Source organism: Castanea sativa, chromosome 9 (genome assembly GCF_040712315.1).
Source record: "Castanea sativa cultivar Marrone di Chiusa Pesio chromosome 9, ASM4071231v1".
In the NCBI taxonomy this organism is placed as follows: domain Eukaryota; kingdom Viridiplantae; phylum Streptophyta; class Magnoliopsida; order Fagales; family Fagaceae; genus Castanea; species Castanea sativa.
In genome coordinates, this window is record NC_134021.1 from 1,357,765 (window position 1) to 1,370,255 (window position 12,491).

The following is a 12,491-nucleotide window of genomic DNA, read 5'->3' on the forward strand; positions in this document are numbered from 1 at the left end:
ATCCTTCTCAGCCATATTATGGCACGTGGCATTATCACCTTACTTTGCATGAATTCTTGTATCCCACAACATGAATCAACCTTTAAGAATAATACTCTTTGCATGATTCCATAGCATTGTAAGATTGTTCTTAAACTCTTCTTTATTGTCTGTTCTTGCTTATTATTTGAGATGTTATTTGTTAAATTAAAACTTGTTTTTCACTTAAATATTTCCAATAAAGGAACTATGTATGTTGACAAGGATGAGTATTTTTCCATCACTAACCTCTATTCAAGTCTTTTTTAACACTTTACTTGCAGACCATTAATATAGAAATTGATGATACATAAATTACTTAATAATCATTCATTTAATTATTATTTCTCAATAAAATTAAATATTTTATAAATTATATATTTAATTGATTAATTTTACAATAATGAACATAAATATCAGATTCTTATACAAAAATATTTGCAAATAAGAGGCCCTTTAAAAATTTTATTTTAAAAAAATCCAAAGAACCTACATCTTCGACAATCAAATACATACTTCAAACTTTTATTGTTATTATTATTATTATTATATTTGGATGAGTTATTTTTTATCGGATGAAAGAAGAGCAGGACGAGATTCGAACCATTGAATACCTCGACCAATATGCCCTACAATAACATTCAAATATATACCTCAAAATTTTCTTTTTGGGTAATTATAAATTTATATTGTATTAGTAAATTTTATATTATAGACTAAACAAATGTGTATAATGTTGTACACATTTTTTTAGTGTACAATGTAAATTAAGAATTTTTCTTTCTTTTTATTTGAAGATGAGATTTGAATCACTGAATACCTCAACCTATATGCCCTTCAATAATAATATATATATATATATATACACACACACACCTCAAAATTTTCTTTTTTGGGTAATTATATGTTTATATTGTACTAGCAATGTAAATTTTAAATTATAGACAAATTAAATGTGTACAATGCTACACACATTTGTTTAATCTACAATATAAATTAATAATTTTCCTTTCTTTTTATTTGAGAATGAGATTCGAATCACCAAATACCTCAACCATTACGCACTCTATGGTACAAGGCAATGCCCATGGCCATAATTGGATGCTTGACTTTTACGTCCTTGGATAATTTCAATAGCCACCGTATAAGTTTTTAACAATTTATTAGTTAATCACTACCAATTTTTGGGACTTCGCTCTCTAGTGGGCAACTTTTTTTTGTTGTAATTTCACAACAATTTCATCTTTTATCACTAGTAGTAAAATAGTAGATGGGTTAGTCATGTCAGTTTCTTCTTAGGGTAATTTGACACTATATTATGCTTTGTACCACAGGTGTTTTTTTTTTTACACCCTCAAAGAGATCATGCTTTATCCATCCATAATGGTTAATCTCATGAGTGTATATTGCATCCCACTCAGAAGATCAATGCCCATATAAATGACAAACTATCGTGTTATATATATATATATATATATATATATATATATATATATATATATATATATATATAATGGTCCACCTAGGGCGGCGCCACCTTATGGTTAGGGTGGTCCTAGCCTTATGGTCAGGGTGGTCCTGGTCCCAGGACCACCCTGACCGGGGAAAAAAAAGAATTTTTATATATAATAATTTAAAAAATTTTATTTGTCTACCCTTCAAAAAATATTTAGGAACACCCTCAGTTTTTTTTTTATGTCAATAAAATTAAATTTTGCTCTATAATTTGTTCTACATTCAATGGATGAATGATTGCTTGATTGTGTATATTGAAAGAGATGTAGCTTGTAGCATTAATAATGAGACTATCATGTAACGATTTCAAAATATAAAAACTCATAAAAGGTAATTGTAAACTTTATGTATTTGCGTATTTTTTTATTGTTATTGTTGTCAATATATGAATTTTTCTTTTTATTAGATGGTATAATATATGCTTCCTAAGGAACACCCTAAGAAAATTTTCTGGAGCCGCCACTGGGTCCATCCACCAACTATGTATCTTCATGATTCCATTTCTCCCCCGTATAAATTCATATCCACTTAATAACTCCTCCAATCCTCTATAAAACCCTAGACATCTCACACTTGTCTTCACCAAAATTGTTGACAAGCGCCCCCCTTCAACAAGTATCTAATTGTTTCATTTAGCAACCATGCATTCGAACTCAACCACCATTAAAATTTCTTCGGACGGAGTTTGGCAAGGAGATAATCCTTTAAACTATGCCTTCCCATTGTTAATAGTCCAAACCACCTTAGTCCTCTTTGTCAGTCGCTTCCTTGCCTTTCTCCTCAAACCACTCCGCCAACCCAAAGTCATTGCCGAAATCATAGTATGTTTTCAAATAAAGATTTCTTTTTCCCATTTCATGCATGTAATAATTTTTCCAGAAATATTCTTCTATGGATACAAATTTTGCCATACATTTTGACATAACTTGTATATTATATTATATCACTTACACATGAGAGCCACTATTGGTACTTGTGAAAATTATAATTAGATCATTTTTGCTTAACATGTGTACTAGTTGTGATAAAGTGTGGGCAAAAATGTGCACAAAAATGTGCGTCCATGTATAAACTTTTTAATTTTTGAGAGTTCTTTTCTAATGAGTTTGCTATTCGTTTCAGGGTGGAATTTTGCTTGGACCCTCCGCACTAGGACGCAACAAGCAATTCGTCCGCCTAGTTTTCCCTTCATGGAGCACTCCAATACTGGAATCCGTAGCAAGTATTGGCCTCCTCTTCTTTCTCTTCCTGGTGGGTCTTGAACTCGATTTAAGCTCCATTCGCCGCAGTGGCAAGCGAGCTTTCACAATAGCACTTGCCGGAATTTCCCTCCCATTCCTCTTCGGAGCCGGAATCACATTCCTCCTCCGCAAAGCCATCCACGGCGAAGACATAGTCGGTTACGGCCAACTCCTTATGTTCATGGGTGTAGCTCTTTCCATCACAGCCTTCCCAGTCCTAGCTCGCATATTAGCAGAACTAAAACTCTTAACAACTCAAGTAGGCGAAACTGCCATGGCTGCTGCAGCCTTTAACGACGTAGCTGCATGGATTTTACTTGCCCCAACTGTGGCAATATCTGGAGGTGGACACAAGAGTCCCTTAGTATTCATTTGGATTCTCATCTCCAGTTTTGCCTTTGTTACTTTCATGTTGTTTCTAATCCGACCAATCATGAACTGGGTCGCGAGAAAGTGTTCCTCCGAGCATGATTTTGTTAACGAAGCCTATATATGTTTGACCTTAGTTGGGGTTATGGTGTCTGGGTTTATGACTGACCTTATTGGTATACATGCAATTTTTGGTGCATTTGTTTTTGGATTAACGATTCCAAAAGGTGGTGATTTTGCTGGGAGAGTGATAAAGAGGATTGAGGATTTTGTGTCGGGTTTGCTTCTTCCACTTTACTTTGCTTCCAGTGGGTTGAAGACAGATGTGACTAAAATATATGGGGCTGAGGCTTGGGGGCTTTTGGTGCTTGTGATATCCACAGCTTGTGCGGGAAAGATTTTAGGAACATTTGTGGTGGCCATGCTCTGCACGATTCCTGTCAGGGATTCCTTGGCGCTAGGTGTGCTCATGAATACTAAGGGCTTGGTGGAGCTTATTGTTCTCAACATTGGCAAGGAAAAAAAGGTTAGCTAAGTATATATCTATACCAAGTCATGTTTATTACACACACATTAATACATACACCTTTACACATACGCTATAAAGCAGCTATAAAGCAACTAAAATCATGTCACGATTTTAATTGTTTTTTTGCTTGTAAAGATATGTGCACTAACGTATATGCAACAAGTTTTTGCTTTTTTATATATATATATATATATATATATATATATATATATATATATATTCACATATCTCATATTCTTATATAAACATATAGGGTACAACTAATTAGTGCCTAAAGTCTGCACATAATCCTATATTTTTCAATTCAATGACCTAGTTTAACATAATATTTTGCGTTCTATTTGAAAGTTTGAACTCCTCGCTCCCAAGGATATATATTTTATATATATATATATATATATATATATATATATATATATATATAAAGATTATTGTGTTTGGGCTAAACAAATTTTGGAAAGTGAATGATTCAATCTAAGAAAACAAAGTAATTACACGTGGGGAAAAATTTTGAGGCGGTTTTCTTGCCTATCAATATTTTTATACATAATTCATGAGTTTTTGTACTAATTGTAAAGTACACGTGGGCAATGAGGAAAATTAATCCAGGTTCTCTCCATTGCAAGGAGAATCAGCAACTTTTAGGCGGTTCTCTTCATAATTTATGAAGTTCTCTTTTTTGCTCGAGTCATAAAGTTCTCGCTAATTGTATTAAAATAGATATACATCAATATATACATTAAGATCTAGCACAAATTTTGCCTGCCACTATCATCTAAAAGTTAATTTACGAGGCCACTTTGGTACAAGGATTCCATACCACTTGAGCCAAATTGTTCAATGGGGGTCACTCAAGGAATATAAGCATAGATAGCAAGTCAATAATCATGAAATTGGTCATTGTCATATTAATTAGTAAAAAAAAGGATAAATACAATTTATATTATTATAAGAGTTGGAGATACCTTATGCACAATTTTTTTATCTATAATGTAATTAACTTTACAATAATTAGCATAAAGATCAGATTCTCATACATGCAAAAATATCTGTAAACAAGGGACCTTTTATAAAGTCCAAAAAAATATATACCTCAAACTTTTATTTTTATTTTTGGATGAGTTATTTTTTACCAGATAAAAGAAGAGCAAGATGAGAATACCTCAACCAATATTCCTTGAGGCAATGCCCAGGACATTTTTTTTTTTTTTGTGCTAAATGATAAAGGATATCTTCAGTGTAAACTTATCGACCTTACTCCACATGATGATAATAGATAAATACCACATGTATCCAGGGGCGGAGCTACATGTTAGGGTGGCAGGCCATGGCCCCCCAAAATTTTTTAAATTTTCTTTTTACTATATAGAAATATTTAATATTTTAATAATTAACCCTCAAAAATGGGACTTGGCCCTCCCAATTATTTGAGTTGGTCCAATAATGTTCTTAAAAAAAAATTTCAATTTGTCTAGTAGTTATAGAGAATGTATTGTTCCACAAATTCATTTTTTATGGTAAAATGTTTTCTCGTATTTCTTAAAGTTTTGGATCATTCATGTCTTTGAACACTTCATTAATTCAATTGAAACTTTTTTACTCACAATTGTAGACAATTTGGTAACTTATATTGAAAATGAAAATTGTAAGGATTTCACTATGAAAGATGGTGAAAGATTAATTTAATTCTATGAAACATTTAATTTTAAGGATTCATTATAAAATATACTAATTTTTGTGTATGTGTATAAATGCATGTGTTTGTGTATGTGTACGAAAGTTTGTATAGACTAATAACTTAGCAACACAAATCGGCCCCCTCAAACAAAAATTTATAGCTCCGCCCTTGCATGTATCATCAAGCCACACCCCTACAGTGGTGCCGACGACCATAATTGGATGACTGACTTGTACGTCCTTGTATAATCTCATAGCCACCATATCAGTTTTTAACAATTTATTAGTTAATCACACTACCAATTATTACCGGAACTTGACTCCCTTTAGTGGCCAACTTGTTTTTTTATATGTCACCTCAATTTCATTGTTTATCACTGGAAGTAGTCAATGGAGAATCACGGAATGGTGATTGTTCTGAAAGTCTAATAAATAAAAAATAAGTATATGGGTCATGGTCAGTTTCTTCTAGGGTAATTTGACACTATACTAGTATACTGGTCTTCGAGTGTTATGCATATTATGCTTTGAACCACAGGTTTTAATATGATAATATGTCTAATTCATCCATAATGGTGAATCTCATGAATTTTTTAAAACTCATCGTATGTGCTTTCTCAATGGTGCTCCTTGCCATTATCCCAAAAAAAAGGGCTTTTATTTGTTGAGATTTCCTCCATTTTCATTTTCATATTCATATATTCATATGTTGTCACTTCCTCTTCCCTCCAAGATGGATAGTATCCTCCCCACTTCCCAAAAGATTTCCTCCATATTCATAGAATATATTCATAATATGATGTCTTTTCTCTTCCCTCCAAGATAGATATTATTATCTCCTCTTAAAAAATTTGGGAGATTTTTTTTTAATACATCAATAATTAGGGGTGGAAGAAAAATATTACTTACAATCCCCCAATTCAATTTATATACTCTCCATACTTCAGACTTCAGTATCATGTTTTATAATTATCAACTTTTTTTTTCTATTTTCTGTGTAACTTTGCCATATAAATGTAATATTTTTCCATAAGCGTAGAAGTATAGAACATGTTTATCAAAAAGAAGTATATAGCATGTTGAAGATTGAAATTCTGTTTTTCATATCCCTCTGCTTTTGTCCCAAGTGGCAAATATCTCTGCTAAAATGGTTTGATTATACAAAGAAGACTGGTGACTACTATAACAAATAGGTAGGTTCAACTTAAACCGAGACCACAACACCAGATGGATAGGCCGAAATGGATGCCTCTATGTAATAATTATTATTATTATAAATAAATAAATAAAAAAAATCCGGTCTACTATCATCAGAATTTATAATTTTTTTTAACCAAAAACAAAAAATCTAGTTAACAAGAACTATTCAAGTACAAAACCTTATCAATTGATGATTGCAGGGTTCATAAACCGCCAACCAATCAATAAACATTTTTTTTTCCTTATAATGATTTTCAATGTTTTTTTTAACTTTTGCCAATAACATACTATTGGTGTGTTAAATCTTATAATTGCTCCACAGGTTCTAAATGACGAGATTTTTGCTATATTAGTCCTCATGGCACTATTTACCACATGCATGACAACTCCAACAGTCATGGCAATATACAAACCCTTGCGTGGAATTTATTCTCAAACTAATCGCCGACTTCAGCGACAATTGCCTCTCACAAAGAACTCACAAGATGAGCTTCGAGTCCTTGCTTGTGTCCATGGACCTGAGAATGTTCCCTCACTCATCAATCTCGTGGAGTCAATTCGTAACCCCAAAAGATCCCCACTCAAACTCTATGTCATGCAACTTGTTGAACTGACTGATCGCTCATCCTCCATCATGATGGTTCAACGTGCTAGAAAGAATGGTTTTCCCTTCATAAACCGCTTCTGCAGAGGAGCAACACCAGACCAAATTGCTGCCGCCTTTGAGGCCTATGGCCAAGTAAACCGTGTCAATATTCGTCACTCAATAGCCATCTCGGCATTGTCCACAATGCAAGAGGACATTTGCCATGTAGCTCAAGAGAAAAGGGTGGCGATGATCATATTGCCTTTCCACAAACTTTGGAGAGGGGAGGGTGAAGAGGCTATGGAGAATGTAAACAATGGCTGGAGAATGGTCAATCAGAGTGTGCTAAAGAGGGCACCATGCTCAGTGGCAGTGTTTGTGGACCGTGGATTTGGCGGTGGGTTAAAGCAGGAGGCAGAACCCAGTTCCCCAACACTGAAAAGAGTTTGCATTTTGTTCTTTGGCGGATCTGATGATCGCGAGGCTCTAGAGTTGGGAGGAAGGATGACAGAACATCCAGCAGTTAGTCTAACCATTCTGAGGTTTCTGGAAAAAGCTCAGGATGAGATTATGAAGCAGAGTCATAGCAGCAGCTCAACTGTCCCAATAAACGATGAGAGAGAGAAGGTGACCTTTTGTTCCTCGTGATATCTTAATTTTAGAGTTTTCTTAACTTTATTGAGGGCTCCAGTGTAGTGAACTAAAGTTCTTTTTTTTCCAATGCTTGGACCAGGAGATGGATGACACTACAATGGCCATATGGAGGTGTGATCAATCAGTTAAGTACGAAGAAAAGGTTGTGGACAACATCATAGAAGAGGTGTTAAAATTAGGCCAGAGTAGTGAGTATGAGTTGGTTATTGTGGGAAAGGGACAATTCTCAAGAAGCATGGGGGCAGAGTTGCCAGCGAATCAGATCGAGCATGCTGAGTTGGGGCCCATTGGAAACATTTTAGCTTCATCGGATTGGGGCATTGTGCCCTCAGTCCTGGTCATACAACAGGATAAACAATATGCAGATGAGACTGCTACTTCAAGGATGGTCCAGGACAAGCATGTAACAACAATTGATGCTTCAATCACAAATAATGAACCGTCTGTGTGATAAAAAAGAATACGGACGCTCTAAATGTAGTTCTTGTAAATAAATAAAAAAAGAATAATAAAAAATATATATATATATTTTAGAAAATATGCTCATGGTTCTGTGTTATTTGAAAGAATAAGGACACCTGAATGAAGTTCTTTGTAAACAAACTCCAATCCTGCGTGAACTGATTCAGACTCCAAATGGAAGGGAAAATACAGGAATTGGAGTCTGGCACATTTGGGGGCAAGTTGAGAAAGCGAACTTGATGGAAGGAGCACCAAAGTCAAAAGAGCATTCATTTTTTTATTTCATTTGGAAGCATGCGTGGATGGTAAATGCATGCTTAGCTGAAACTGTTGACTTTGTTTTTCAAAGCAAGCTTGATGTGTGGCAATCTTGCAGCTTGATGTGCGGCAACTTCACCCCCTATTGATGAAATCCCTGTACCCGATAAAACTAGGACTCTCGTAATGGTGAAAGACTGCATTTTGAATAAGAACTTTATGAGTTGATAATGAGCCCCTCTTTTGTTTGGTGGAGTGATGCCTAAGGTTTCTAGGCAAATTCTAGGTGGTGAAGCTTAGAATACGTTCTGTTTAAGTTTTTGTTACCCTTTTATCTATATTCTTCTACACTTCTGCATCAGAACTTAAGTTGACATGGCAACAAGGTTACACAGTTTATGACTATTGGCCAACATAGTTGATGAGAACATTTTAAAGGATGTAATAGTTATAGTCCCCACATTTATATGCTACAAGCTGTGCCATTCGCACACCAAGACTGCCTAAAGTCACATATTCATTTTTCACCATGTCCCACAGCAGATAATGAGATGTGCCTCTACGCCACTCCCTTTTAGAGAGCTGCCAGACCAAAACCCGAACTCCCTGAATTGCTCAAAGTTCATTTTTAGCTAAGCTCTTTGGTGACAACCTTTAGGGCATGAGCATTTTTAACCTGACCTTTTTCTGTTGGCCTCTCCTACGGCTTAGTTTGTTTCTTGGCAATTATCTTAACTCCCATCAATTTGAGAACAAGCCCAAAAAAAAAAAAGTATCGACCAATAATGTAGACCAGGATTTTTCTGAAGATCTGAACCGGCCACATAGTACAATTTCGATGAAATTTTGAAAGGAAAAATGTCTTCTTATTGCGAAAATTCAATATGAAACACACAAGGCAAAAGATATTGAGGGAACAATTAGTCATTACAAATCAAAAGCAACTTTTGGACTTTCAAGTCAACAAATAATGTTTCTTCACACACAGACAGCAGTCCTCTTTTGAATGGGCAATTACCCTTTCCTGAATACAGTTGTACAGATATAAACTATTCTCAAACAGACAAGATGTCCCCCAGAAATAACATAAAACTTTTAAAAGATTTAAACATAAAAGAAAATAGAAGAGACTTGCTGAAATATGCTAACCTTGGAAAAGCATATCACCTATCCACATGGGATATGACCCAATCACAACCAACTTTCCATCAGCTGAATTCTAATTTTCATGTTCATCATCTTTGGAATTTCCCTTGCCAGTCACTAGTTTGAACACTACTATAATTTTTGTCCACCGTATACGGGTAAAACCGAGAATTTGGTAAAATTGTGAAATGATTCCATCTGGCCAGACAAGAATGTGTTTAGTTTCAAATAAAGCACAAATGGAAGAAAATAAGAATGAAACTGAAGAACAAATAATTGTCACATGTCCAGAATGACTTTCAATATTAACACCATAAACAATGTTTCTCAGTACTCTCACATAAAGCTATCTAATGTGCCCCCCATGTTGATTTTTGTAAATACATAAAGTACTTTCAAAGACACAACCCCTTTTGAACGAGTCATCAAAAACCTTTAAAAAAAATGAAGGGAAAAAATAAGAGAGGAGTTTTCATTGGGTACTAACCTTAGAGAAATCCTCCCCCTGTCCAAGTTGAATCTGATTTCCCATTGTGACCAACAGCTTTCTTATCTGAGGCACTCTGGTAGAAATTATCATATCCATCATCTTTGGCATCGTCCCAGCCGGCCCAACCATCACTGTTATGAGATGCTGCTCCCTTTGTTGATTCTTCCTTCCTATTGTCTTTGCTGTCCCAATCATCCCAAGAACTTGAACTGTAAGAATTGTGCCCAGTTGACGACGACTGCCCTCCTCCAGGTGAAGAATTCCATCCTTTGTTCTCCTGTTTAAACTCTTGATAATATCCATTCGTCTCACTATCATTTCGTTGCCAGTTATCAGTCTTCCAGTTAATGCCTTCTTTAGTGTACTCTTCAACCTTCTGTGAAGCCATTGCCATGACCCCCTTCATGATCCCCCACGTCTTCTGTCCAATCTCTGATGTCTTTGCAGTGACAACAGTTACAGTTTCATTTACCTTGTGATCATAACCGCCATCCTTCACCTGTAATAAATGTTTTTTCATGCACCTTGTTGTCTAATTTCATAAATTGTCCATCCTTAAAATCTATAGTAAAAAGGGGGGAGGGGGAGGCAGATAAAGCAATAACTATAACAAACAAGGTTAAGAGCAGGAGCAAAAAAAAATGTGCTCATGTTAAGCAACATAGTATTGATTATACATTGTGTGGAAGCATAATGGGTCCATAAACCATGGGTCCCAAGATTGAAACTTGGCTTTGATACCAAGTTGATGCAGGATAATATCCAAAGGAAGATGAAAATAACAAAAATTAAAAAGATAACCCTAAGAATCAGCACTTAGGGTTGCCTGCTAAGGCTGGAATCAACACCAAGCAAGAAACTTAGGAATCAGCACTAAAACAGTTTGGAAAATCTCCAATCTGAAATTTTATTCATCAATCGTCTAATTAAAAGAAAACCACCTGAAGCCTTTTTATAGAGCTTCCAAGAATAAAAGATCATGTCCATTAAACTCTCAACTGATAACAATCTCAAATACTAATCCCTATCTGAACTCAAAATAAAATGAAATTCTAAACTAATCCAACTACATAAGAAACTGAATCCCATAAGTTGTGTTGTCCGCAACAAATGAAAATCTGAATATCTTAACCTTGCAAAACACGAGCTTAAGATACATAAATAGTAAATTATATTTCTTTTGCATACTTAATGACCACAATAAGGAGGGAAAAAATGAAAAACATTAATGTATACTTAAATGCCAACATGATTTCCATTTTACCATGTTTTTGGGATCCATACAAAGGCTTGATAGATAAATGTGCAAGTTAAAAATATATTAAATATCAACCATACTCAAAATTAATGAAATTGGAACGTACATTATTAGTTACCACAACATGTGTCTCAGAGGGTTTATCCATCAACAGCTTGTAATTTGATAAATCTCTCTCTCTCTCTCTCTCTCACACATACACACACCCACCCACCCACCCACCGCAGCTGATCTCCATCATCACATAATTCCCATCAATCCACCAACTTAATTGTAAATTACCCAAACATCACCATTACTACATCCTAGTCTTTTGCTATTAAGGCATGTTTGATAGACTATAATGGATATTGTAATGTAATAGTTATTCCTATGGTTTAACTATTCTTTAGTTTGCTAATGTTTTTACTACAAGAAATAGTCATTCCATATAAAAAATTAATCTTGGAATAACTAAAAGGGTTGTAATAGCTATTCCTTAGTAGGTGCAATAATTTTTAAAATTAATATATTTTCAAATAAACAAGCTTTCCATATATACGTAACAATTATAAAAATCATAAAATCATAAAAAAATAACTCATCTCTCTCTCAAATTTAAAAAATATTATTTTAAATTCTTGGATTCTAATTATTTTTATATATAAAAATTTATTTGTAAACTCTTACAAAATTTTCATTATTTTTATTTTTATTTTTATTTTGTTGAAAATAGATGTACTTTTTTTTTTTTTTGAGAACCCAAAAATACATGTACCTATGTAATTCCCATACATTTGCACAGGTTTAAAAACTAGTATATATAAAAGCAGAGACTTCATGCGAGAATGCATAAGATCCTTCCATGTGGTACTCTAAGCTTCCATTTAATCTTTTTAACATTTTCCCCCCATTAAAGTATTTCACTGTAACCCAATAATTTATAATAACTTATTTTTACTATCACATATATGGGCCGAGGTTGATTCATGTTATTTGTAATAAACCTTGATGCGACTAGTTATATATATATATATATATATATATATATATATATATATATATATATATATATATTGATATCCTTTGCATGATTTTATAGCATTGTT

The 12,491-nt window shown here is 34.1% G+C and overlaps 2 protein-coding genes across 2 annotated transcripts; one reads left to right on the forward strand and one right to left on the reverse strand.

Moving 5' to 3' along the window:
* Positions 1-2,141: 2,141 nt before the first annotated feature.
* LOC142610963 (cation/H(+) antiporter 20-like) lies at positions 2,142-8,737 on the forward strand. The gene is made up of 4 exons (XM_075782950.1): positions 2,142-2,354; positions 2,656-3,669; positions 6,872-7,762; positions 7,869-8,737. Exons 1-4 carry the CDS (start codon positions 2,175-2,177, stop codon positions 8,238-8,240), a joined length of 2,457 nt encoding a protein of 818 aa, XP_075639065.1. The 5' UTR covers positions 2,142-2,174; the 3' UTR covers positions 8,241-8,737.
* Positions 8,738-9,353: 616 nt separating this feature from the next.
* LOC142610839 (putative ADP-ribosylation factor GTPase-activating protein AGD6) lies at positions 9,354-10,686 on the reverse strand. Its single transcript, XM_075782785.1, has 2 exons — positions 10,143-10,686; positions 9,354-9,853 (listed from the first exon to the last, which is right to left on the reverse strand). The coding sequence occupies exon 1, from the start codon at positions 10,663-10,665 to the stop codon at positions 10,144-10,146; it is 522 nt and encodes a 173-aa protein (XP_075638900.1). The 5' UTR covers positions 10,666-10,686; the 3' UTR covers positions 9,354-9,853; position 10,143.
* Between the last annotated feature and the right edge of the window lie 1,805 nt (positions 10,687-12,491).

What these genes read in the sequence shown, in the direction of transcription:
- LOC142610963 (XM_075782950.1), top strand. Translation starts at nt 2,175, where the DNA reads ATGCATTCGAACTCAACCACCATTAAAATTTCTTCGGACGGAGTTTGG. An exon ending in AAGTCATTGCCGAAATCATA is followed by an intron (nt 2,355 to 2,655) that starts GTATGTTTTCAA and finishes TATTCGTTTCAG; the next exon opens with GGTGGAATTTTGCTTGGACC. An exon ending in ACATTGGCAAGGAAAAAAAG is followed by an intron (nt 3,670 to 6,871) that starts GTTAGCTAAGTA and finishes ATTGCTCCACAG; the next exon opens with GTTCTAAATGACGAGATTTT.
- LOC142610839 (XM_075782785.1), bottom strand. Translation starts at nt 10,665, where the DNA reads ATGAAAAAACATTTATTACAGGTGAAGGATGGCGGTTATGATCACAAG.